Raw genomic sequence first — 27,926 nt, 5'->3', positions numbered from 1 at the left:
CCAATGGATAGTCTTTCCTCCTTTATCGAATATTAGTTGACCAGAAAGTCCACTTCTGGGTTCTCTATTCTGTTCCATTGAACTATGTGTCTGTTTTTGTGCCACACTGTCTTGATGACCACAGCTTTGTAGTTCAACCTGAAATCTGGCATTGTGATGCCCCCAGATATGGTTTTCTTTTTTAAAATTCCCAACAGGGAAAATTTTTATTCCAACCATAAGTCTTTACTAGTCTTTGTGGATCTGGACCAAAGTTGGTTCAAATTTCTGTAATTAAGGTTCAGACAACGTGATATATAAAATCTGAGTATTCAGTGTGTTGTACGGTTTTGAAAAATGAAGCAGTCCTGTGTTAATACCCAGGCTGAGTCGCTTATTGCCCATGGCCTTGGGTGAATTGATTAATTGCTCATTCCCTTTGTTTTCATACATGTAAAATACCTACTGTGCAATTCCCAAGGTGTTCTTTCCAGTTGACAAAAGCAGAGCCATTAGAGGCATTAGAGACTTCTGTCACTGATGTTTTGGAGATGAATGTTACGCTTGCTACCTCTGCGGTTCAATGTTGGTTAATTATTTGATTTTCTGTCTCTTGTTGCCTACTACAATGATTTAGTGCAAGGTAGATACAAAGCAGTTTTGTAACAAGAAGCCATGTTTTGGTTACAGCCCTCCTTCCCCTAACTGTTGTTTTTTAAAAACTTCTCTGTGATATAATAATTTTAGAGAGTTTATGGCAGGGAATCTTATATACTTTCAGGATCTTAAAATCAATTTTACCATTCTGAATGTTACTTAAAATAATCACATACTGAGGTCCATTTCAGAGAGAATGAAAGGCAGATAATATAAAACTGACTTCCTACATTTTAGTATCTTCCAATACTCATTTAAGTTTATTAATTTTGTTTAGCCACCTACCCTTTAAAATTGTATATAGTGAAAGTTTGTTAGATGTTTTATAGTACAAAATATATAAAATATATAACTAGTATGGATTTAATTATATGTATTTTTAGAATTATTGCATAGACACAATTTATTTGGTGTGTGAAGTCAGCTAAGCTGTAAAATACCCTTTTCTTATTTTCATATGAGAAAATGACCCCCATATACTAGTTGTTCCCTTTGCTACACAAGACAGCGTGCTCATCACTTAGACCTCTCCAGAAACAGGAAAAAGGAATAGTAACATTTATAGAGTTTCTTTTTTTTTTTTTAAATAGATTTTATTTATTTATTTGAGAGAGAGGGAGACAAAGCATGAGCAAAGGGGAGGAGACACAGGCAGAAGGAGAAGTGGGCTCCCCATGGGGAGCCTGATATGGGACTCCATCCCAGGATCCTGGGATAACCACTTGAGCCAAAGGCTTAACCAAGTGGGCCACCCAGGGAGCCCATATGCAGTTTCTTTAAAAATTTTTGAAAAGCAAGGAAAAACTTTTTAAAAATAGAATTACATATACTTTTAAAAAATTAATTTTTTAAATAATCTCTATACCCAATATGAGACTTGAACTCAGACCCTGAGATTAGGAGTCCCATATACTGCTGACTGAGCCAGCCAGGCACCCCAGGAAAAACTTCTAAATGTGGGAAAGTTAGTTCTGTGATCATCTAAAGTTTCTAGCAGATGAAATATGGATCTTATGACAAATTTAGGCTCAAGGAAGCCCTTTAATTCACAGGCAATTCAGCTAAATATATTGGAACATTTAAGGGGATAATGCTTGAGGGATGCATGGGTGGCTTAGCGATTTAGTGCCTGTCTTCTGCCCAGGGCGTAATCCTGGAGACCCAGGATCAAGTCCCATGTGGGGCTCCCTTGCAGGGAACCTGCTTTTCCCTCTGCCTGTGTCTCTGCCTCTCTCTCTCTCTCCCTTTGTCTCTCATAAATAAATAAATAAATAAAATCTTTAAAAAGAAAAAGGGGGTATAATGCTTGAAATCTTGTCTTTTCTTATAGAAAGGATATGGAGAAAGTGTAAAACTGGACAGGCAGTCCTTCAAAAAGGGAATTAAGTTCTTTGGTACTTTGACAATGACATCTGTCATACAAAGTATAATGGGAAAATTGGAGAGCTGTTGCCACATGGACTTAAAGTAAATATTGGGTTCTGCCACTTTTGAAAAAAAAAATTTTTTTGCCTGTGAAAACAGCTCACTGTAGCTTTTATCCAGCTCTAGGTCATTTGGAGAAAGGACGCAGTTAAAAAAATATGTCTGACTGCTCATAAATATCTATATATTTTTTAATTTTTTTAAATTTATTTACGATAGTCAGAGAGAGAGAGAGAGAGAGAGGCAGAGACATAGGCAGAGGGAGAAGCAGGCTCCATGCACCGGGAGCCCGACGTGGGATTCAATCCCGGGTCTCCAGGATCACGCCCTGAGCCAAAGGCAGGCGCTAAACCGCTGCGCCACCCAGGGATCCCTCTATATTCGTTGATTAGATTATTAACATTACTTGTCAGCAGCATCAACGTCATAAAAGTTAACAGAGACAAAATACTGTGGAAGTGACTGTAGAGAGGGAAGGTTATCATTTTTAGCAGATCATCTATAATACATGGTGATGCCAACACACAGCACAAGAATGAGAACAGTGAACAAACTGCAGTGTGTCTGTGGTTCTCTGAATGAACATTCAGTTTTAATATGAATAATCGGAGCGAAATTTTAATTTAGTGGTTTAGCCACAGTGTCCACATGACCTTAGTGAGAACTGGGTTGTTAACTGCCCCTGTAGGTTTCCAGAGCACATCCCCTGGAACTCTGCAAGTTAAAGTCACAGAATGTGTGCTTGAACATACTGGCAATGACAAGAGCTTTTCATTGTATATCCATTGCCTTTCTTCGAAACTGTGACATGTATCATATATCCAGAGGGAAAAGGAAAATAAATATGTCATAAAGACATATTTATAAAGAATAATTATAAACTGGATGTTCTTCTGTTTCTACCACGTTAAAACAAAAAACATAGGCATTAGCACAGAAGTCTTCTGCTGCCCCTTCACAATTATGCTGTCCTCCTTCCCGAACCTCACCCCTATTATCACTGTTCTGAGTACTGTACGATTATCCCCTTACTTTTGTTTTTGTGCTTTGCCACTTATGTATGTGTTCCTTTAAATATGTAATTTTGTTTTATCTACTTTTGAACTTTGTATTAGTCTTGAAAACATAATGTTTATCTATGTATATTCTTCTGTTTCTTGCTTTTTCTACCCAGCGTTATGTTTTCAAGACTGATTAATATTGAAATGCATAGTAATAATATCCAGTGCTGTATGATATGCCTTTGAATAAAAACACCACACTTTATACCTGTTCTACCATTAATAGACTTTTGAGTTCCTTCTAGGTTGTTGTTGTTGTTTTTCCTGCTATAAACATTTGTACACATCTCCTGGTTTACTCGTGTGATATGCTGAATAGTGGCTTCCCAGAGATGTCCACATCCTAATCCTCCGAACCTGTGACTGTGTTACCTTATGGGACAAGAGGGACTTTCAAGATGTGGTTAACCTAAGGATCTTGATATGGGGAGATTATTCTGGATTATCAGCTAGGCCCAATACACAGTCCTAAGAGAAGGAGGGAGGGTCAGAGTTAGACATTAGAAGGTGCTGTGCTGCTTGGAAGTGCATTTGAAGATGGGGGATTAGGCCATGAACCAAGGGGTGCAGAGAGCTTCCAGTGCTAGAAAAGTCAAGGTACTTAATTCTCCCCTAGAGCCACTAGAAGGAACACAGCTGGGCTGACCTTGATTTTAGGACTTCTGGTCTCCTGAGCTGTAAGAGAATAAATTTGTGTTGTTTTAAGTTGATGAATTTGTGGTAATTTGTTACAGTAGCAATAGGAAACTAATATTGGCTATCTCCAGTGAGTACTAAATTGTATAAAAGCAATATTGAAAGGGCTTGGGTACTTTTCTAAAAGTTCACCCATTCTGTAAGTTAGATACCCAGTTGTCTGAATATATTCAACATTAGCTACCCCACCTGCCACTCTTAAGTCTACCTGGGATCCCTCAAAAGCATTAAGTTGCTATTGTCTTTTAGCAGATTGAAATATTCTGTTTTTGTGAAAAATGTGTATTAATTCCCCTTTTTGTCCTTTGAAAGCCCTATTTTCATCAAAATCATGAAGTTGGACACTTGTTTGATATTTGGATAATAATACTAGCTTGATAAATAATCTCTCTCTCTCTCTCTCTTTTTTTTTTTTTTAGATTTTGTTTATTCATGAGAGACAGACAGAGACACAGGCAGAAGGAGAAGCAGGCTCCCTGCAGGATCACGCCCTGAGCCAAAGGCAGACGCTTAACCACTGAGCCATGCAGGCATCCCAATAGATAACCTCTTATAGTACATTACCTATTTCGGGCAAAAATATGAACACAGGGTTATTTTGTTGTTGGAGCTTATCAAAGAAATTCTTATTTCCATTCTTGAACATGACATCCAATTCTTCCATAATTTCTTTAGATGTAGCTTTTGATAAAGCTTGTTCATGGGTGGCTCAGTCAGTTAAGTGTCTGCCTTTAGCTCAGGTGATGATCCCAGGGTACTGGGATGGAGCCCCATGTGGGGCTCCCCGCTCAATGGGGAGCCTGCTTTTCCGTTTCCCTCTCCCCTCCCCACTGCTTGTGTTCTCTCTCCCTCTCTCTCTCTCTCCCTCTCTCAAATAAATAAATAAAACCTTTAAAAAAAAAAAAGCTTGTTTTACTGGCAGATTATGTGAGTTAATATACTCTTCTACCATATAAGGGTACTTCTATTCTCTGGTAAGAACAAGATCAACTTTAATAACACAATATTTTTCCTTTAGTTGAATATCTTTTTTTGACATTTATCTATAAACACTTTGCAGTTGTCAATGATATTATAAAATGTTGGGCATTTTTTCTCCTTTGTATTCACATAGTGTCATATTCAAGTATGTTACTTGAGAAGTATGACAGCTCCTCCTTTGACAAGACGAAGGTCAAAGATAATTTTTTCTACCCTTGTAGGGTTCTTGATGGAACTGAATGTTTCTGGAGTTTTGGTATCATTTTCACAAAGACAGCAGACTCTTAATTAGTTATTTCTTTGCTATCCAATATCCATCTTAATGATCTTGATCTTTTGTATCCTCCTTTCAAGGCCAATATATATTGGGCTGATAACACCATTGCTACAAACTTGGGCACTGCCAATGGAGCCCACTGTCCCACACAGCCAGCCAGGGCCCTCATTTGCCTCCTAGTCAGGAAAAGAAGAAGTCAATTACAGTGGGCAGTAGGGCACGCACGTGGTTCACAGTGAACCCTCTGAATCACAACCTCCTTAATGGTTCTATGTATTGTAAATATGTTTCCCTTCTCTATTGCTTGCTTTTCATTATTTTTTTAAAAGATTTATTTATTTATTTATTTATTTATTTATTTATTTATTTATTTATTTATTTATGAGAAAGAACGTGAATGGGGGAGGGGGCAAAGGGGGAAGAAAAGGGAAAGAATCTCAAGCAGACTCCATGCTGAGCCTGGAGCCGAGATGCATGAGGCTCCACCTCATGACCCTGAGATCATGACCCGAGCCAAAACCTGGAGTCTGACGCCTAACTGACTGAGCCACCCAGGAGCCCTGCTTGCTCACCATGCTTAATGGTGAGTTTATAGTCTGAATTTTAATATAATTTATCTATCTTCTCATTAAATTTTCCATTATTTATTTCTTATTTAAGAAACAAAAGGCTATAGAGAAAATGATTTGATATCGTCTCTGGCAACTTTTATAACTTGGTATTTTATATCAAGTATTTTTATGTTAGAGTGTAGGATAGGGATACAGCTTCATTTTTTTTTTTTTTTGGTTGTTTGGATAAACAATTGACCTTGTGTCATTTATTGAGTAGACCAACTTTTCTCACGATCCTTAATGTCTGCTTTGTCATAAATTCATTTTCCGTATTATTATTATTACTAGGTGCTCTATTCTTCTTTTGGTCTATTAGTCTATAACTGCACCAATATCACACTGCCTTGATTTCCACAGGTTATAGTAAGTCTTGATATCTTGTAGGGAGAATCTCCCAACCCCACCTCACATCTTGTTCTAAGAAGTATCTTGGCTTTTGTTGGTCTTCCTTTCTTTCCTGTAAATTCTGTAATCAGCTTGTTGAATTTCTGTTAGAATTGTGCTGAAGTTAAAGATCAGTTTGGAGAGAACTATGATATACTTTATGATATTTAGTCATCCTACCTGATAATATGATAGATCTTCCTATTTACTCTTCTTAATTGTCTTTTAATCAAGTTTTTTCGTTTTCTCTATAGAAAGCTTAACATTCTTTACTTTATCATAGATATTTAAAAATGTTTATTGCTATTTTAAATTGTATATTTTAAAAATTTACTTTTTAGCTAATTGCTGTGGGTATCTAGAAATGTAATTTACTTTTGTGTATTGATTTTGAATCTAACATTTCGTATTAATTTAAATTTTTACTTAAATTTTTTTGCCCACATGACATAGATAAAAAAATGTAAATTTTAAGGGAAAAGAAATTAGTTTTTATTAAACTTCTACTATGTGCCAAATAGTTGACACATTTCACTTAATGTACACAACTATTTTATTACTTATTTCCTCAGCAAACATTTATTTAGTAATCTCGATGTGTTAAGCTGTTTTTCTTTGAGATTTTCTATGTAAGCAGTCATATCATATACAAATAATGAAAGTTTTTGTTTCTTTTCAATCCTTTACCTTTTATTTCTTTTTGTTGCTTTCCTGTGCAAGGACCTCCAGTACAATATAGAATAAGGTTGATGAAAACAGACATCCTTATCTTGAACCTGAGCTTATAGAGGATGCTTTCAAAGTCTCATTGTTAGGGACTTTTGAAATGCCCTTTTCTGGGTTAAGAAAGTGCCTTTCATTCCCAGTTTGTTAGGGAGGTTTTGTCTCTTCTTTTAAATCACAAATGGATGTATGTTATCCAATTTTTTTGACATCTATTAAGATATGATTTTTTCACCTTAAATTGTTGATGTGCTGAAATATTCATCTTCTCATGATAAACCAATCTAGAATCCCTCGTAAGCACCAACTTGGTCTTGATAACTTATCCTATTTATACATTGTCTGATTTGTATTTATAAAAATGTTTATTTTCAGATTGCATCTGTATTCACTCATAAGGGAGATTGGCCTACATTTTCCTTTTCTTATCCTTGTCTGGTTTTGAAAACTGTTATATTACAAAGGACTCTTTTTCCATTGTATGGAATAATTTGTGTGAGATTAGAATTTCCCAATGCTTGAATGGTAGAATTTCCTAGAAATCCATCTGAATCCTATTTTTATGTATTTGTGTGTGTGTGTGCCTATGCCCGTGTGCACACTTAAAGGGACTATTTTAAACTGTTTCAATTTCTTAAAAGCTTATATGGCTCTTTATGTTCTCTCTTTTTTTTAAGAATTGGTTTTTGTTAATTATATGTGTATTTTTATCTAAGTTCTCAAATTCACAGGCACAAAGTTGTTCAAAATATTTTATCTGTTTAATCTCTGTAGTAACTATAGGTTTACCTCCTTTTTATTTATGATTTTTAATGCCTTTATCTTTTTCCCTTTGATTATTTTCTCTAGATTTGTGTATTTTATTACTTTTTTGACCTTTATTGACCCTCTTCATTATATTATATTCTTTTTCATTAACTTCTGCTCTTATTTTTATTATTTTCTCCCATCTTTCTGAGTTTAGTTTGCTGTTTTTTTTCTAATGCCTTGTGGTTGGTTATTCACTTTATTAAGTTAAACTTTTCTTTCTTTTCTAGTGTAAGCATTTAAGACTAAAACTTTAACAATCTTTATAACTGTGTCCCTACAGTTTTAGTACATAGTATTTATAACATCACCCTGGCATTTTTCTAAATATTTTCTAAAAAGTTTATAATCCCATTTGGTTTTTCTGATTGATAAGTTGTTCAGCAATGTACGTTAAATTTTCAAAAATAAATAAATTTTCAAATATCTATTTCTCTATTTTATTTTTTCTAACTAAAGTGCATTGTCGTTAACTGATATGTTCTGCATGATACCAGTTGTTTGACTTGATGATTTCAAATTGGCTAGCTTGATGACCTCGTTTGTAGTAAGGTTTCTTAAATGTTTGATGTCAGTGTGACCAATAATACGAAGTGTCCTGTGGTTGGGTGCAGTGTGTAACCGGATGTGTCAGATTACTCGTATATGATCATGTTGGTGGGTTAGTTATGGTGGGAGAAACATGCGCATAAAATGTTCTTTCTTTTGAAGTAAACAGAGGGACTAGGACATTATGAAGTTTTAAAGTTGAACTTTCCATTGATATAAGAAGTCTATTATTGCTTTGTCCACAGGGCCTGTGGGAGTCTTGTAGTTTTGGGCCGGCTAGGATTTACATGGGTTCTGCTTTTGTTGTTCCATCCTATGCATATCTTAAACCAGGGAAGAATTGTAATTGGTTAAGCTGTTTGCTCATTTTATTAAAACATCTCAGAAGTGAATGGTTCTTGACCCTGTTGTTTCTATGAGAGTGAGTGATAGGTGATATGTCCAATCTTTCTAACCCGGCTGAACCCAGGCCTGAAAAATATGATGAATGGTATACATGGTTGGCTCTGCCAATGGCTTGATCTAGTTTGGCTATTACAGTGTTCTGCCATTTGGCCAACGAAAGGTCTGGAACAAGGCAGCAGGCAGGACAGCAGTTTCAGGAGGGGTTAACTCACCCTATCCAAGATGGAATAACTTAGACAAGCCTGCCAAGAATCAGTCTGACTCAATTCTCCAGTGTATTTGTCTAGAAAGCTCCTATTTATAAGCATTTCTTAGAAAGCATCTCGGTGTTTTATCCAGGAAAAGATGCCCTGAGTGCTGAGTCCACTCCTGTGTCTACCCAGATTATTTATGAATGATTTGTGCTGATGGAAACAAACCTCAGAGAGATCTGGCCACATAGCAACACCTTCAGTTTGATACATGGCTCTTCACCTCATATTGGAGGGCTGGTGATTCATACCCCACTGTTTTGTGGAGCACATGGCCATATAACGTCTGGAGGGTGTCCAAGTACTCTCAGCACTGCTGTTTACTTGCAACCAAGCTAGGATGAGCACCAGTGAAATGGAGAGCCTGGTCTGGACAGGAACAGAGGATTTCAAGAGCACAGTGGCTTATAGAAGAAATGGAATGTATATGGAAACAACCAGCCCTAGGGATCCACCTGGAAGGTCAGTGGGGAAGTAGTGATGTGCTGTTTCCAAGTCTTCTTCCCAGTGGATGATGCCTGGTCTTTTCTAATCTGGGCTTTCAGTGGTTGAACACACTTTTGTGGCTGGAAGATTTGTTCTTCAACATTTTTTTTTTCAAACTTAACATCTACTGGTTTGTTGAGAATTTTGTTTTGTGAACCAATATTAGGCTGCTAATTTTTGGTTTCTGGTATTTCTCCTTTTGGAAAATCAGGATGTTTTCTAGCATTATATACACTGTGCCACATAAGATGTTGTGACATTTAGCAATTAAATGTGAAGAGGGTTAGATTCTAAAAGACTTGAAAGATCATCTATATCAGAACATTGCCCAACTATAGTATTTTGGCAATCCTTTTGTTCTTAGTTCTCCATGATTTTCAGAAAATATCAGATTATTTTGATATCCTGTGTAGCAATTCAATTGGACTGAATTTTTATGGTAAAGAATTTCATAGCCAGGACAATAATGGCTTAAAAAATAATAGAGCCATTTAGACCGGTGCTATATCCTGCTAAAAGTGTAGGGTGCTGGGGCCTTTGGGTGGCTCAACTTGGTTAAGCCTCCAACTCTTGATTTCAGTTCAGGTCCTGATCTCAGGGTTGTGAGATTGAGTCCACTTAAGATTCTCTCTCTCCCCCTCTCTCTTGTTTTGATCCTCCCCCTTCCTCTCTTAAAAAAAAAATATAGAGTGCTATACTGTCTATTTTTCACATATTTATATTATTTACGAGACTTGGCCCCCCTCCATCTTGATAGCTGTTATTTGGTATATCTTGCCTAACTATTTTACTAGCAATCAGATAGTATAATGACTTCTATCTTTTTTGGAAGGCATTTTTGAACTTACAGTGCTGTCCCTGATGGTAACTCCAATACCCCAAGGTAACAATGCTAATTAGTACTGCCTTTATAAACTTCTTTTCTCCCTGTCATTTTTCTCATGTCATAATAAAACATAAAATATAATAAACACTTCAAACGTGTATAATAACAACCTGTAACATTTTTTTAGTGGTAGTGTAGATACTCCTTAATATAATCAATTTCTTATTGAATATTTAGATATTTCTCAATTTGTCCTTATCATAAATTCATAGAAATGAAATTACTGTATTGTAAAGTATAAAAATTTTGGGATGCCTGGGTGGCTCAGTGGTCAAGCATCTGCCTTTGGCTCAGATCATGATCCTGGGATCCTAGGATCAAGTCCTTCATTGGGCTACCTGCAGGGAACCTGCTTCTCCCTCTGCCTATGTCTCTGCCTTTCTCTCTGTGTCTCTCATGAATAAATAAATACATCTTTTTTAAAAGAGTATAAAAATTTTAAAGATTTTTGTTACTTATTGCCAAATTGTCTTCCATATATATTGTACTACTTTGTATTCTCACTAGCAATGATAAAAGTAGATTTTCATAAAAACTTTCAATAAAATATCTTGTATTTCGACATCTTAAATTTTTAATCTTTGTCAGTTTTATAGAAAAACTGCAACTGCTGTGATTTGACAGTTTCACATCCTTATTGCCCATCAAGGACTTTTCTTTTCAGGATCCCAGGGTGGCTCAGCGGTTTAGCACCTGCCTTTAGCACAGGGCATGATCCTGGAGTCCTGGGATCGAGTCCCACGTCGGGCTCCCAGCATGGAGCCTGCTTCTCCCTCTGCCTGTGTCTCTGCCTCTCTCTCTCTCTGTGTCTCTCATTAATAAATAAATAAAATGTTAAAAAAAAAGAATTTTTCTTTTGTTAATTTCTTTTTCCTGTTACTCTTTTTTTCTCATTGATTTGTCAGAAATCTATATGTGAAGGATTTAACACCTTGTCAGCCATCTACATTTGAAAATATTTTTCAATTTTATTTAACTTTTGTTTGTATAATTTTTCAAGTACTGAAATTTAAAATTAATATTACCAAATATATCAGTCTTTTTTTTTCTTTTTTGTGCTTCCTTCTTTTGGATGTATGGGTTGAAAGACATTCTTCTCATGAGATCAGACAAATATTCAGTTATATTTCTGCTATTCTTTTATTATTTTGTCTTTGACATTTAAATTTTTAAATAACATAAATGTTTTAATATAATTTTCAAGTAATGTGTGTGATGATTTAGTTTGTTGTTTGCCATGTCATTATTCATTCTTCTACTGAAAACTTTTGACCATTTGTACTTCTGATAAGAATTGTAACTGAAATAGAATAAATAAAAGCAGTGGAACTAATCTTACTTTTATTGCCTGCTTTCATTAGTGGTTTGGTGGAAAAGAAGGCCAACATCTGATCATAAAGCCATTGACTTTCTGAGTACAGATTTAGGATTCACTTGATAATATGTGGTATATATACATCTCAAAATATTGGTTATTATAATTAATATTCAAACTTTTTTTCCTTCTTGTATTTAACATGAAAATAAACGTATCTTGGCAGGGTTTGAGTAGGTCTGTCATACTTTTGCAATTCACCAGATGAGTCTATTTAACTTCTTACTCAGGTAGAAATTAATTTTGATGTGGGATGTGAAATAAGAATCTTATTTATTTTTTCCAAATATATAACTAATTGAAAAATCTATACTTTTCTAATTGATTTAAAATACTACTCTTGGGATCCCTGGGTGGCGCAGCGGTTTAGCGCCTGCCTTTGGCCCAGGGCGCGATCCTGGAGACCCAGGATCGAATCCCGCGTTGGGCTCCCGGTGCATGGAGCCTGCTTTTCCCTCTGCCTGTGTCTCTGCCTCTCTCTCTCTCTCTCTCTATCATAAATAAATAAAAATTTAAAAAAAATTAAAAATAAATAAATAAATAAATACTATAAGACCAGAAATTACAGTATTTGGTATAAACGTGGGAAAGGTCAGGACATGACTGATAAGGTTGCTAGCAAATGAGTTACATTTTGGGCCACTTTTCAGGCTGTCTTAATGGGCTACAGTTTGAAGAGTACAAGGGGGTTTCTTTTGGACGTGGTCTTAGTTTTTTTTTTTTTTAAGATTTTATTTATTTGACAGAGAAAGAGTGCAAGTGAGCACAAGCCGGGGGCATGGCAGAAAGAGAGGAAGAAGCAGTCTCCCTACAAAGCAGGGAGCCTGACATGGGGCTCCATCCCAGGATTCAGGACCCTTGGATCATGACCTGAGCCAAAGGCAGACGCTTAACTGATGGAGCCAGCCAGGCGCCTCCTTTGTTAGTTTTAACAAATGATGAGACCAAGTCTCTAGTGTATCACTGTGACACTCATACTCCCAACCTCGACCTGGCTTTTCATGCACTACTTGTTTGGTGTCTGAACCACAACTCCATGCTGACCATCCCTTCTGCATATTTGCAGACCTCTTGACCTTCCCGGTTCTCCCTGATAGCCTTGCCTCCCTGATTCACTCCAAATTTTAGATTTGCAGGAATGTGAGATAGTAGGGTGCTGGAGAAGGTATGCAGACCTGGTATGTTAAGCCTTCAGGGAAAGTGGATGGAAAACATAACAAAACAAAATAGAAGCTAACAAATATACTTATCCTGAAAGCTCTAAAGCAGTGTTTACAATCTATTCCCCTCAGACCCCTGAAGGCCTTGGATTTATTGAGGGACCTCTGATTCAGTGGTTCTTAACCCTGACCTACAGCCAAAGTCAGATCTCCTGTTCAGTCTCTCCTCCCACCTACATGATTTAATTGGTCAGGGTGGGGCTAGGACATCAGTAGTTACCTAAAGCTCCCCAAGTGATTCCAATGTTAGCAAGGATTGCCAATCAGTGTCCTATTCCTATGAATATGTAATAGTGTCTGAAGAAGGAAGAAATACCATATATACACATATATCTTATATCACATTTTCCTATAATTTACACATTAACTCAGATACAAATTCATTAAACATTTCATGGAATTAAGGGACTTTTTGCATTTACATGTTTCCTCATATGTATGTTCCAAAAGCAGGATTACCATCATGTGGACATTCTCAGGCTTGAAAAGTTTGATCATTTTGACTATAAAGAACCGAGGTAGGGTTAAAATTGTGGTTAAAACAATCACTCTTAGAGTTTAAATGGTGGTCAAGACCAGTTCTTGGCTTAATCATGAACACTGGAAAATTTTACTATAAAGTGCTGGGGAGAGAAGCCTTAAATACAGAGAGGATGAAAGAGATCTTATGTGACCCATCCTTGCCATGAGTCAGAGACCTGGATAAGATTCTTAGCTCTGGCTCCTGCCTCAGGGCACTTGAGTGTCTTCTCTGAGAAAGTGAAAAGAAGAATTGGACTCTTCTGCTTTGATGCTCCTTCTGTGGCTCTAAATTGTGTCTCTTTGGGGCTGGCTACGATTCCTGAGTGCAGTGAACATAGCTCTTTTCTTAAGGACTTTGAAAACTCAGACTACAGATGTTCATTCTTTCTGCAGCTTCAGTAGGTCTTGTTGGTAGGATCCATTTTCTTGGTGTGCTGTGTGGCATCACATTCAACTGAAGAGCTTGCAGAATAGGCTGCAAATGCAAAGATCCTGAATCAGAAATATACCAAATTACTGTTCTCTATGTAGGGGGCACAGCTCAATTCCATTGCTAAATAGGAAAAATTGCTTTGGGCTTATGATTTTGTCTTTTTAAATATTAAAAATCATAGCTGAATGTCACATGCAAAAAATAGATCTGTACAAAAGGCACTAGGAAGATCCCTGCACTTCTTTTTGTAAGAGCAGTTATGCTTAAAATATTTGAGATAGGAAAAATATTATGACATAAAAATACTTGAAGCAAGAAGAGTCTACCACAATCATAAGAAACTCATTCCAGATTTTAACAACCTTATTAAAGAAGCCTTTACTTTAATTTATTAGAAATCTCTCCTGTTGTAGATCATTTCTTGTTCTTTTGTCCTAAGGGAGATGAGTAAAAATTGGACACCATTCTCCATGTGACATTTCATTATAGACCTAGAGGCATTTGTTAGTTTCCTATTCAAGTTGCTATTTTCTGCAATAAATAGGCCCAGTGTTTCTATCTTATTGGTCCTGTTTCTTCCTTAGTTGGTCTCCTTTGAAGCTTTGTTAGGAGTGGGGTGAACTTCTGAAGACCTCAGAATAAAAGTTATTGATCAGAGTTTCTCATCCTTACCTAAACCACCTCTACTTTCTATTCCAAGTACTTTTCCTTTATATATATATATATGTATACACACACACACACACATATAAACACACATATATATCTATAATTTATCTCAAACTACTTTGGGGACAATAGTACCATGTGGATGGCTCATAGTCAACTAAACTTCAAAATGTATACAGGGGAACTCATATTCCCACTTCAGAATCTGTCCTTCCCTGTGTTTCTCACTCATGAATCACTCTGCTACTCACCCAGGTACCTGTACCCAATACTTGGAGTCATTTTTTACTCCTCTAACTTTAACAACCTTTCATCAGATTAATCAGCAAGATCCTATTGATTCTGCCTCCTAAATATCTTTCAACTCAGTCCATTCTCATCACCTTCCACCATCGTTAACTACCATCTTAGTCTAGAGATGGTTTATTTCTCACCTAGATCTCTTGCTTCCAATCCATTCTTTACATTAAGCCAGAGTGGTATTTCTAAAATGAAGAATCAGTTATATTATTCCCATCCACTTTCTTAAAACCCTCTGGTGCCCTCCGTTTAATTCTAAACCTGGTATGGTCACTAGGTATCCCTTCATGAGTCTCCAGCTGGTCTTTCTTGTCCCATTTTGGACTCTACCCTTGATGAGAGCTATACTCAGCTTATTTTAGTTCCTCAAACTTACCAGTTTTCTATTGATTTTGCATTTTGGATACTATTATCTCTTCCTGAGATAGTGATCCTTTGGATGTCAGCTTAAACATTTCACTTTCTTTGGGGGATTTTTTTTTTTTTTTTTACCTTACGCTAGATGTAGCCTCCAGCTCTGTTTTCCAAATTGTTCCCCTACTTCTACATTCATTTGTGGTCATTACTTGGCAAGTGAAATCTATTTTTTCTGCCTTCTGTTATCAAACTTTCCTTCCATGTATAACATCAGAGTAATATGTTTCTTTATCTAATTATTTCCCTAGTTTTCTTCATATCTTACAATTAATATATACCTCAATTTTGTGCTCAACTTTAATTTTTTAAGATTAGAAAATTAATCTAGAGATTAATATGCATTAGGAAAGTATACAATTTTATCAGCTCTTCTGACCTCCCATTAGATGGGTTATATCGTTTTTGAGTTAATTTGTAAGAATTATCCCATTAGTAGTGTAATGAAGACTTGGAAAAAGCATATCTTCAGATGAATTAGTTTTTTAAAAAACCACTAAAACAATGAAATAAATCTTACTTCACAGCTTTTAAATTGGAAGATTAACACCACATATATCAGCATGATTATTTTTTCTTCTTGAGCTCAAAGTTTATCAGATTAGTGCAGAGTTGGGAGGGTGGTGGAAATTAATTACATTTTGGTGCCTCCAGTCATGTGGAAGTATCTCCGTGTCTATTCTCATTTGGCTTTGGATAGTTTGACAATACCCCACAGTCTTGGTGGTAGGTCTACACAGAGCTGGACTTCGGTGGAGTCTCTTCTCCACAGAAGCAAACTATCACAAAAGTAAGAACAGATGGGCCATGCCTACTCCAGAGTGGATTTTCAAGTCCAGTCTAACACAATCCACCCCAACTGACATGCAACCACTAGAATATGTGATTCTTTCCTTGTTTTCTTTTCCCCCCATGTTAAGGCTCTCCATATCAATGAATTTTATGATCTCACTAGTGACTAATCTCCTTTATCATTCAGGACAGTTATTCTCATATGAAAATCACATATAAGCATTAACAAAATACCAATGCCTAATAGTCATTGATTCAGTTTGGAGTGGAGCCTAGGCTTTGGTATTTTGAAAACCTTCTGCGGGTGGAAAACTGATTAGGTCACAAGATGGGCCTTACCTTGCTTAAACTGATTTATCAACCTTCTTGACTTTCTTTATATGTAGACTTTCACCTTCATTTGAATCTCTTCCATTCCAGTAAATGGCACTCTGTCCATAGTTTCTCAAAATTTTTTTTGTTTCAACTTTTTATTTAAATTCTAGTTAGTTAACATATAGTTTCAGGAGTAGAATTTAGTGATTCATCACTTACATATAACACCCCATGCTCATCACAACAAGTGCCCTCCTTAATCCCCATCACCCATTTAACCCATTCCCGGCCCACATCCCCCCATCAACCCTCAGTTTGTTCTCTAAGGTTAAGAGTCTGTTTTATGGTTTGCCTCTCTTTTTCCCCCCTATCTTCATCTGTTTCATTTCTTAAATACCACATATTAGTGACATGGTTTCTCAAATTAAAACCAGAGATAAACTCTTCTTTTTCTAGTCCCCCATCCTCAGCTAATCCATTAGGAAGTACTGTAGACGAAACTTGCAACCTACCTGTCTTACCTTCATTGCTTTTCTCTTAACCCAGACCATATGAGTGTGTTCATGTTAATATAAGTAGCTTTAGTTTATTCATTAAAATTGTTGTATAGTATGCTATCAGGATAAGAGATGATAATTTGTTTACTTCTCTATTAACCAACATTGAAATGGTTTTTAATTTTTTCTTTCCATAATTGATGTTACAGTCAACATTTGCGTGTCTTCTTATGTACATGTGCAAAAGTATTTCTAAATACACACCAAGGAGTGAAATGTGGGGCCTTAAGGCCTTTCCAGCTTTTCTATATTTTGCATAATTGCAGTACAATCTTAAAAAAAATCCTCCTATTACTCAAAAAAACTATTATGGAGCACCTACGATATATGCCAGTATGAAGCAGGAAACAAGAGGGACAAAATCTCTCCTATTTTAGATCTTATATACTAATGGAGGGAGAACAAGTGAAGTAATAAGATGATTTCAGTGAATGCTGGATTATGAGTCATATCGTCCTCTGCTTCAAGATCTTCAGTGACATTCCCCTGTGTTTAGGGTTAATGTTATAACTCCTTTCCAAGCCTGTAAGACTTGGTACCGTTTGGCCCCTGCCTTCCTCTTCATTTTTCCCTTTGACTCCCTGTGCTTTTGCCACACTGACCTTGGAGTTTGGGGAACTTACTAAGCTTTTTCCTTCTTCAGGACCTTCACGGGTATTATTTTAGCATCTTGGAAAGTTCTTCCCAACTTTCTTTGACTGGCTAATTCTTACTCATGATGCAAGTCATAGCTTACTTGTTCTATTTTCAGATAGACCATAGAAATAGATTGCTCCTATTAAGTCTCACATGGCACCCTGCTTTTTTCCTAGTATCTATTACTATAATACATGATTATACATTTATATTTCATCTGCCTCACCTACTAGATTGTAAGTTCTGTGAAGGCAGGGATGATGCCTGTTTTGTTTCCTGCTGTGTCCCCCACCTCACAGCTTGACATAATGGTTTCTTTGTGAATTTTTTAAAATATTAATACAAATTAGTGTTTTTCTTAAAGTTTGGTTGCAAGCTCATTTTGAGCAGGAGATCTGTTTTAAATTTAAATTCAGTTTTCCCAGATATAGTATAACACCCAGTGCTCATCCCATCAAGTGCCCCCTCCTTATTGCCCATCACCCAGTTACCCCTTACCCCCACCCACCTCCCCTTCCACAACGCTTTGTTTGTTTCCCAGAGTTAGGAGTCTCTCATGATTTGTCTCCCTCTCTAATTTTTCCCCACTCAGTTCCCCTCCTTTCCTTTATAATTCCTTTCACTATTTCTTATATTCCACGTATGAATGAAACCATATGATGATTGCCCTTCTCTGACTGACTTATTTCACTCAGCATAATGTCCTCCAGTTCCATCCATGTCGAAGCAAATGGTGGCTATTCATCTTTTCTGATGGCTGAGTAATATTCCATTTTATACACACACACACACACACACACACACACACACACACACACACACCATATCTTCTTTATCCATTCCTCTGTCGATGGACATCATGGCTCCTTCCACAGTTTGGGTATTGGGGACATTGTTGCTATGAACATTAGGGTGCAGGTGTCCTGGCATTTCACTACATCTGTATCTTTGAGGTAAATACCCAGTAACACAAGTGCTGGGTCTTAGGGTAGCTCTATTTTTAACTTCTTGAGGAATCTTCACACTGTTTTCTAGAGTGGCTCTACCAGTTCACATTCCCACCAACAATGCAAGAGGGTTCCCCTTTCTCCACATCCTCGCCGACATTTGTTGTTTCCTGTCCCGTTAATTTTAGCCATTCTCATGGATGTGAAGTGGTATCTCATTGTGGTTTTGACCTGTATTTCCCTGATGGCAAGTGATGTGGAGCATTTTCTCATGTGCTCATTGGCCATGTGTATGTCTTCTTTGGAGATATGTCAGTTCATGTCTTCTGCCTATTTCATGACTAGATAGTTTGTTTCTTGGGTGTTGAGTTTGATAAGTTCTTTATAGATCTTGGATACTAGCCAAGATCTGATACATCATTTATCTGATACATCATTTGGAAATATCTTCTCCCATTCTGTAGGTTGTCTTTTAGTTTTGTTTATTGTTTTCTTCACTGTGCAGAAGCCTTTTATCTTGATGAAGTCCTGATGGTTCATTTTTGCTTCTCTTGCCTTCGTAGATGTGTCTAGCAAGAAGTTGCTGTGGCCAAGTTAAAAAAGATTGTTGCCTGTGTTCTCCTCTAGTATTTTGATGAATTCCTGTCTCACAGTTAGATTTTTCACCATTTTGAGTTTATCTTTGTGTATAGTGTAAGAGACTGGTCCAGTTTCATTCTTCTGCATGTGGCTGTCCAATTTTCCCAACACTACTTACTGAAGAGACTGTCTTTTTTCCAGTAGATATTCTTTCCTGCTTTGTTGAAGATGAGTTGAGCATAGAGTTGAGGGCCCATTTCTTGGTTCTCTATTCTGTTCCATTGATCTATATGTCTGTTTTTGTGCCAGTATCATACTGTCTTGATGATCACAGTTTTGTAATACAGCTTGAAATCAGGCATTGTTTATGCCCCTGGCATTGATTTTCTTTTTCAACAGTCTCCTGGCTATTTGGGGTCTTTTCTGATTCCATACAAATCTTAAGATGATCGGAGAGGGATAAAAAGTGTATGTTCTCATTCATTTGGGGAATATGAATAATGGTGAAAGGGAATATAAAGGAAGGGAGAAGAAATGTTGGGAAATATCAGGAAGGGAGACAGAACATAAAGACTCCTAACTCGGGGAAACGAACTAGGGGTGGTGGAAGGGGAGGAGGGCGGGTGTTGGAGGGGAAGGGGTGACGGGCACTGAGGTGGACACTTGACGGGATGAGCACTGGGTGTTTTTCTGTATGTTGGTAAATTGAACACCAATAAAAATTAATTTAAAAAAAATCTTAAGATGATTTGCTCCAACTCTCTGAAGAAAATCCATGGTATTTTGATCGGGATTGCATTGAATGTGTAAATTGCCCTGGGTAGCATAGACATTTTCCCAATATTTATTCTTCCAATCCATGAGCATGGAATGTTTTTTCATCTCTCTACATCTTCCTCAATTTCTTTCAGAAGTGTTCTGTAGTTTTTAGGGTATAGATCCTTTACCTCTTTGGTTAGGTTTATTCCTAGGTATCTTATGCTTTTGGGTGTAATTGTAAATGGGATTGATTCCTTAATTTCTCTTTCTTCAGTCTCATTGTTAGTGTATAGAAATGCCACCGATTTCTGGGCATTGATTTTGTATCCTGCCACACTGCCGAATTGCTGTATGAGTTCTAGCAATCTTGGGGTGGAGTCTTTTGGGTTTTCTATGTACAGTATAATGTCATCTGCAAAGAGGGAGAGTTTGATTTCTTCTTTGCCAATTTGAATGCCTTTTATTTCTTTTGTTGCCTGATTGCTGAGGCTAGGGCTTCTAGTACTAGGTTGAATAGCAGTCGTGAGAGTGGACATCCCTGTCGTGTTCCTGATCTTAGGGGAAAGGCTCTCAGTTTTTCCTGGTTGATAATGATATTCACTGTGGGCTTTTCATAAATGGCTTTTACAATATTAAGGAATGTTCCCTCTATCCCTCTATCTGAGTTTTAATCAGGAATGGATGTTGTATTTTGTCAAATGCTGTCTGCATCTATTGAGAGGATCATATGGTTTTTAGTTTTTCTCTTATTGACATGATCTATCACGTTGATTGTTTTATGAATGTTGAACCACCTTGCATCCTGAGGGTAAATCCCGCTTGGTTGTGGTGAATAATTCTCTGTTGGCTAGTATCTTGCTGAAAAATTTTGCATCCATGTTCATCAGGAATATTGGTCTATAATCCTCCTTTTTGGTGGGGTCTTTGTCTGGTTTTGGGATCAAGGTAATGCTGGCCTCATATAATGAGTTTGGAAGTATTCCCTCCCTTTCTATCCTTTGAAATAGCTTTAGTAGAATAGGTATTATTTCTTCTTTAAATGTTTGGTAGAATTCCCCTGGGAAGCCATCTGTCCCTGGACTTTGGTGTCTTGGGAGGTTTTTGATGACTGCTTCAGTTTCCTCCCTGGTTATTGGCCTGCTCAGGTTTTCTATTTCTTCGTGTTCCAGTTTTGGTAATTTGGGGTTTCCAGAAATGCATCCATTTCTTCTAGATTGCCTAATTAGTTGGCATAATATATTTTTAAAATCGTTTGTATTTCCTTGGTATTGGTTATGATCTTTCCTCTTTTGTTCATGATTTTGTTAATTTGAGTCTTTTTTCTTTTTAATAAGGCTGAGTAGGGGTTTATCTGTCTTAATAATTCTTTCAAAGAATCAGCTCCTGGTTTTGTTGATCTTTTCTACAGTTCTTCTGGTCTCTATTTCATTGGGTTCTGCTCTAATCTATATTATCTCTCTTCTGCTTGATTTAGGCTTTACTTACTCTTCTTTCTCTAATTCCTTTAGGTGTGAGGTTAGCTTGTGTATTTGAGGTTTTTTCCAATTTTTTGAGGGAGGGTTGTATTGCGATTTATTTCCCTCTTAGGGCTGTTTTTGCTGTATCCCAATGATTTTGCATGGTTTTATTTTCATTTTCATTAATTTCCATGAATCTTTTTAATTCTTCTCAAATGTCCTGGTTGAGTCATTCATCTTTTAGTAGGATGCTCTTTAACCTCCATGTGTTTGAGTTTCTTTCAAATTTCTTCTTGTGATTGAGTTCTTAGTTTCAAAGCATTATGGTCTAAAAATATGCAGGGGGCAATCCCAATCTCTTGGTATTGGTTGAGACCTGATTTGTGACTCAATATGTGGTCTACTCTGGAGAAAGTTCCATGGGCACTTGAAAAGAATGTGTATTCAGTTGCATTAGGATGGAATGTTCTGTATATATCTGTGAAATCTGTTTGGTCCAGTGTATCATTCAAGGCCCTTGTTCCTTTGGAGATGTTCTGCTTAGAATATCTGTCTTTTGGTAAGAGTGCTGTGTTGAAGTCTCCTACTATTAACGTATTATTAACTAAGTATGTCTTAACTTTGGTTATTAATTGATTGATATACTTGGCTACTCCCACATTAGGAGCTTAAATATTCATAATTGTTAGGTCTTCTTGTTGGATAGACATTTTAAGTATTATATAGTGTCCCTCTTCATCTCTTGTTATAGTCTTTGATATAAGCTCTAATTTATCTGAAATGAGGATTGCTACCCCAGCTTTCTTTTGAGGACCATTTGAATGGTAAATGGTTCTCCACTCCTTCATTTTCAGTCTGGAGGTGTCCCTTAGGTCTAAAATGAGTCTGTCTCTCTCTCTCTCTAAGATTTTATTTATTTGTTTATTTATGAGAGACACACAGAGAGAGGCTGATACACAAGCAGAGGGAGAAGTGGGCTCCAGGGAGCCCAATATGGGACTTGATCCTGGGACTTCAAGATCACACCCTGAGCCAAAGATAGATGCTTAACTGCTAAGCCACCCCGGTGTCCCTAAAATGAGTCTCTTGTAGACAGTATATAGATGGATCTTGATTTTTTTTATCCAGTCTGATACCCTCCATCTTTTGATGGTATCATTTAGCCCATTCACGTTCAGAGTAACTTTTGAAAGATATGAATTTATTCATAGTATTACCTACATAGTCCCTGTTTTTGTGGATTGTTTCTTTGGGCTCCCTCTTTCTTTTACAGGGTCCCCCTTAATATTTCTTGCAGAGCCAGTTTGGTGGTCACATATTCTTTCAGTTTCTGTCTATCTTTATAAGATAGAAGCTTATATCTCTCCTTCTTGAAGAAGCTTCTCCTTAAAGCTCTTTATCTCTCCTTCTATTCTGAATGACAGCCTTGCTGGATTAAGTATTCTTGGCTGTGTGTTTTTCTCATTTAGTGTTAGTACCCTGTGTATATGCCAGCCTATTCTGGCCTGCCAGGTTTCTGTGAATAGGTCTGCTGTTAATCTGATATCTCTCTCCATATAAGGTTAAGAATCTCTTGTCTCGAGCTACTTTAAGGATTTTCTCTTTATCTTTGAAATTTGCAGGTTTCACTATTAAATGTTGAGGTGTTGAACATTTTTTTATTGCTTTGGGGGGGTCCTCTCTATCTCTTGGATCTGAATGTCTGTTTCCTTCTCCAGATTAAAGGAGCTCTCAGCTGTGATTTGTTCAAATATATTTTGTGGTCCCCTCTCATTCTCTCTCACACAACCTCTTCTGGAATCCCAATAAGATGAATATTATTCCTTCTCAAGCTATCATTTATTTCCCTAAGGCTTTCCTCGTGGGTTCTTGTTTTTCTCTTTTTTTCCTCAGCTTGCTTCCATTCCATCAACTTGTCTTCTATGTCACCCTGTCCTCCACCTTATTAACTCTAGCAGAGCATCCAGTTTACACTGCATCTCAGTTAAAGTATTTTTAATTAGATCTCAATTATGCAGTAAGAGAATTTCTAGAGTCCTTTATGCTTTTTTCCAGAGCCACCAGTAATTTTATAATTGTACTTCTGAATTGAATTTCTGACATTGTATTTAAATACACATTCAGCAATTCTGTGGCAGAGGTGTTACTTCTGGTTCTTTCTTTTGTAGTGAATTCTTTCTTCTAGTCATTTTGTCTAGTGCAAAGTGGCTATATGAGCCTGCAGAGTCAAAAATATCAACCACGACCTAAGTAAAATAGAATCCTAGATGATTCGGAAGAGGTCAGAGACAAGAAAATAAAAAGAACAGAGCAAAATGAAAGGACCACTAAAGTGAAAAACAACTTTTACAACAAAATAGAATAAAAAAAAAACAAAAAACAAAGAAAACAAGTGGAGGGTGGTGAGGAAGTGGTGGTGGAGAGAGAATATAGTCTCCCTGAGGGGACCTAGAGGGTGATCCTCTTGGTTCTGAGGGTAATTTGTTTTGTATGTTAGAAGATGCTCAATTCCAAATGTATATAAACCAGCAAAACTTATATAGAGACCCAACCTCAACCACAAAACAGAAACAAAAAAAAAGAGGTGGGCAGAATGGGAAGGAAGAGAGAATATAGTCTCACAGAATGAACCAACACGGTGTTCCACTTGGTTCTGGGTTTTGGCCCTTGTGTAGAAGGTACTAGTTTCTATCATTATAAAACAAAACAAGACAGAAAAAACAAAAAACAAAAACCCATAATTCGTATATCTACCAAAATTGAATATGTTGAAGGGAATCCAATAATGACGAATATATCTAAGACATGTAATTGTAGAAATATGAAAGTCAAAAGGAAAAAGCTTAAAAAAAGAGTTGGTAAAATATTGTAGTTAAGGCAAGAAAAGAGAAAAAAATATTGGAAATTTTAAACCTGAAATATAAATGAATGATAATAATAATAATAATAATAATAATAATAATAATAAACCCTCTAGTTCCAAATACTATTTTCCCTCATTCCTGGAGCTTTCCAGTGCTGCTTGGTCTATAAACTTGCCCTTCCCGGTTCTTCCAGCAGTTCTTCTGGGGGAGAGATCTGCTGTGCTGATTCTCGGGTGTCTGTGCCTAGGTGGAGATGCCCTGCCTCTTGCCGGTGACCTGACTCAGTGTGAGTTGTTTATCCGTTGAGGCCTTTGTTCCCTACAGGCCCTGCCTGTCCCAGGTGAAAGACAAAGAGAAGGAAAAAAAATGATGCAAGCCAGATCTCTAGCTCCAGAGCCAAGAGCTCCCCACAAGTACCAAACTGCAGTCTCCCAGTCCACACTGGCCTAGATGCTCCTGTGGACAGGTGCAGGTGCACTGATCTGTACAAATTGAAGGGCACCCAGCATCAGGAGAGTTCTCACTGTCCTATGCCTTCCTGGGGTCTGCCTCTCCCAAACGGAATGGAGGAAAGTTGCCTCCATCTGTTGCTGGACTCTAAGGTAAAGAGAGCCCCAGCATTGGCCTGCATAACCAGCCTGCTTCTCCCAAATGCCCCAGAAGTTTGTGGCATTCCAGCTCCTTACCGAAATCCAACTGCAGTTTGTGGTGAGCTTTCTCCCAGGGACCCCTATTCTTATTGTGTCTCCAGGAATATTGAGGATTCACTGCCCCTCCTGCCATTCTGCCCTATTTCCCTGCTGAGCACTTTTCAGTCAGGGAAGACTTGGGTGCAGATTGTTAAAGTTCTCTCTTGTCCAGGGCTCAGCTTTCGTGCCCCAACTTTCTGATGCTCAGCTTTCACGCAGCTTGTCACAGCTCCCCCTTCCAGCCTGTTTGCCGGGCTTGCCCCGGCTCTCTTCCCCCACCTTTTTTTCTTCACCTTCTTACCTTGTCAGAGCGACCACTTTTCTCTCTCTGGCATTCCAGCTGTTCTCTCTTTACATCTCATGTCGAATTTGTAGGTGTTCAGACCGCTTTGAAAGTTATCTAGGTAAGTGTGGGACCAGATGAATTGAGGATGTGATGTAACTCTTCCGCCATCTTGCCTCCTCCCGAGACCTAGTTTTGTTTGGTTTTTTGATTTCCCTCTCTCCTTCAGGGCTCTTCCCTCCCTAAGGATTTAGAGTAGCTTCCATGAGTCCCAAGACCAGAACTTACTATGGAGTTTAAGCTTCTGTTCTTGTGATACTGAAGATAACACAGATTTTATCAGAAGGCCAATAATATTTGGTTTTGAGGCTCTGTCCACCAGTCTCTCTGGACTCTTAGATGAAATTCATATCTCTAGATGGTGGGAGACAGGAGGGCTTTGTCATTTTTTAAGCCTCTTTTAAGAAAATATCAAAGTCATTGGGAGAAGCTTCACTTCACTCAGTCCCTTATTGAAGAAGTGAGCCTGGATCTCCTTATTATCTTCCTTGGAACATTTTTAGCCCTTGTTACCTTTTCAGGAGCCAGTCTATTCTTTCTCTCTCTCTTTTTCCTTCATCCATCCATCTTTCCCTCTCTCCCTCCCTCCATCCCTTCCTTTCTTTCTTTCTTTCTTTCTTTCTTTCTTTCTTTCTTTCTTTCCATTTGGAAATAAGTTGAAGGTATTGTGACATTTCGCACTAAAATGCTGTAGCATGTATATCCTTTTTTAAAAATATTTTATTTATTTATTTCTTCATGGGAGACATATACAGAGAGAGAGAGAGAGAGAGAGAGAGAGAGAGGAGCAGAGACACAGGCAGAGGGAGAAGCAGGCTCCATGCAGGGATCCCAATGTGGGACTTGATCCTGGGACTCCAGAATCACTCCTGAGCCAATGGCAGGCACTAAACTGCTGAGCCACCCAGGGATCCCCCGTAGCATGTATATCCTTAAAAAAGAACGTGAAATCCTTGCTCATAGAGGAAAGTTGATGTTGATTTGAAAGCTTATGTTGATAAAATTATATTTCCTAATATAATGTCCATGTTCAACTTTCTTTAATTGTAACCCAACACCTAGAAATTGCATAACAATTTTCAAAAGGGAATCACACATTTTATTTAGATCCCAGGTCTCTTAAGTCTTCTTAAGAGCAACCAGCACTGCTCCCATGGCCCTATTTTATTTTTATTTTAAATTTTTTTGCCTCTCACAATATTGACATATTTAAAGAGTGCAGGTCAGGCTTCTGATAGAATTACCAATAATCTGCATTTTTCTTAAGTTTCTTTTCCTGAATGATCAGATTCATTTTACACTTTTGACAAGAATGCTGTATATTTTTGTTGATGTATTCTCATCACATTACATCACATCAGAAGCCTGTGATATTTTTGCCTCATTAGTGGTAATGCTAAGTTTGATCACTTGTTTCAGGTGATGTCTACCAGATCTCCTCATGATAAAGACATCTTTTTCTCTTTGAATTTAATAGGGAATCTTTGGGGTGATACTCTGATACTATGTGAATATTCTGTTTCACAACAATAGTGGCTTAGCATCCATTGGTGATCCTTGCTTGTATATATTATTATACTGGTAGTTGCAGAATAGGTACTTATGTAATTTACCATTCCTTCTATATTTTTTAAGAGGACATCCTATAAAGAAGCCTTTTGTCTCCTCCTTCCCCACCACACTATTTTGTTTTTATTTCCATATTTTAAAAGTATCATAACAGGCTCATAGGTTCTTTTTTCATGGGACATTTTGACTAAAAGTAAAGTAGTGCTTTTCTGCATATTTTTTCATTGTGCTTAACATGAATTTTTTAGGCCTTTTTCTTATATGATACTTCATAATCAATTGTCTATGTGAAATAACATATTTTAATAAGTAGCACAGTGTGGAGTTCCATTAAAAACACTTGCCCCTGAGGGGTGCCTGGGAGGTTCATTTGGTTAACCATCCAACTCTTGATTTGGGCTCAGGTCACAATCTCAAGGTTGTAAGATAGATCCCCACATTGTGCTCCACAGTGGTCCCTACGATAGGCATGGAATATGCTTAAAATTCTCTTTTTCCTTCTCCTTTTGCCCTTACCCTTGCTTTGTGTGTGTGCTCCCTCTCTCTCTCTCAAAAACAAACAAACAAAAACAAAACAAAACAACAAAAAGACACTTGCCCTTTCCCCAACTTTAAGAGATTGTTGTAGTCAAGTTTAAGTTTCTTTCATCATTTACTATGGTTAACAACTGTGGTAGCAGTTTTTTCATTTATTCTTCTTTGGTGACTTCAACATGAAATCAAATCTGGTATTGTTATTAAAAATTCATTGGGTAAAATTCCTAGTCATAAAATATCATATACAAAAATACACTTTTCTTCCTTTCTCCCTGATGACAATGCATATGCATTGAATGCCCTCTCTGTCTTATTTTTAGGATCGAAGATTCAATGATGAAATTGACAAGCTAACTGGATACAAGACAAAATCACTATTGTGCATGCCCATCCGAAGCAGTGATGGTGAGATTATTGGTGTGGCCCAAGCGATAAATAAGATTCCTGAAGGCGCTCCATTTACTGAAGATGATGAAAAAGTAAGATTTCATGCCTTTTGTGACTTGTACTCTCCTTGGTCATTGATTGCTATTCTCCCAGAAAAGGACAAGACTTGTGTGAATAGTTGTTGCATTAACCCATTCATGGATCAAAGAGCTTTTTCTATTGTTACACAAAATGTAGTGGAAGTTTTGGATATTTTGTAGAATGTGTTACAATTGAAAATAATTACTTCATCTTTTTCTTAGTTTACTTTTCATTGCAACTCTCGGTAGTATTCTTTCCCTGGTCTTTATCTTCTTTATAAGCAAGCTTTTTAATTGAGGA

At 37.2% G+C, this 27,926-nt stretch overlaps 1 protein-coding gene and 1 pseudogene across 1 annotated transcript in view; one reads left to right on the top strand and one right to left on the bottom strand.

Annotated features, from left to right (window-relative positions):
• The window catches only part of PDE11A (phosphodiesterase 11A), a 381,245-nt gene that overhangs the window by 24,286 nt on the left and 329,033 nt on the right, over positions 1 to 27,926 (top strand). The window contains exon 2 of the mRNA XM_041722472.1: positions 27,479 to 27,637. Coding sequence (XP_041578406.1) covers positions 27,479 to 27,637 — 159 coding nt within the window. The remainder of the gene's footprint in view (positions 1 to 27,478; positions 27,638 to 27,926) is intronic.
• LOC121501654 lies at positions 3,880 to 5,062 on the bottom strand (annotated as a pseudogene).

The sequence above is a fragment of the Vulpes lagopus genome, chromosome 11 (assembly GCF_018345385.1).
Source record: "Vulpes lagopus strain Blue_001 chromosome 11, ASM1834538v1, whole genome shotgun sequence".
NCBI classification, from domain to species: Eukaryota; Metazoa; Chordata; class Mammalia; order Carnivora; family Canidae; genus Vulpes; species Vulpes lagopus.
This window is presented reverse-complemented; position numbering and strand designations above follow the sequence as displayed.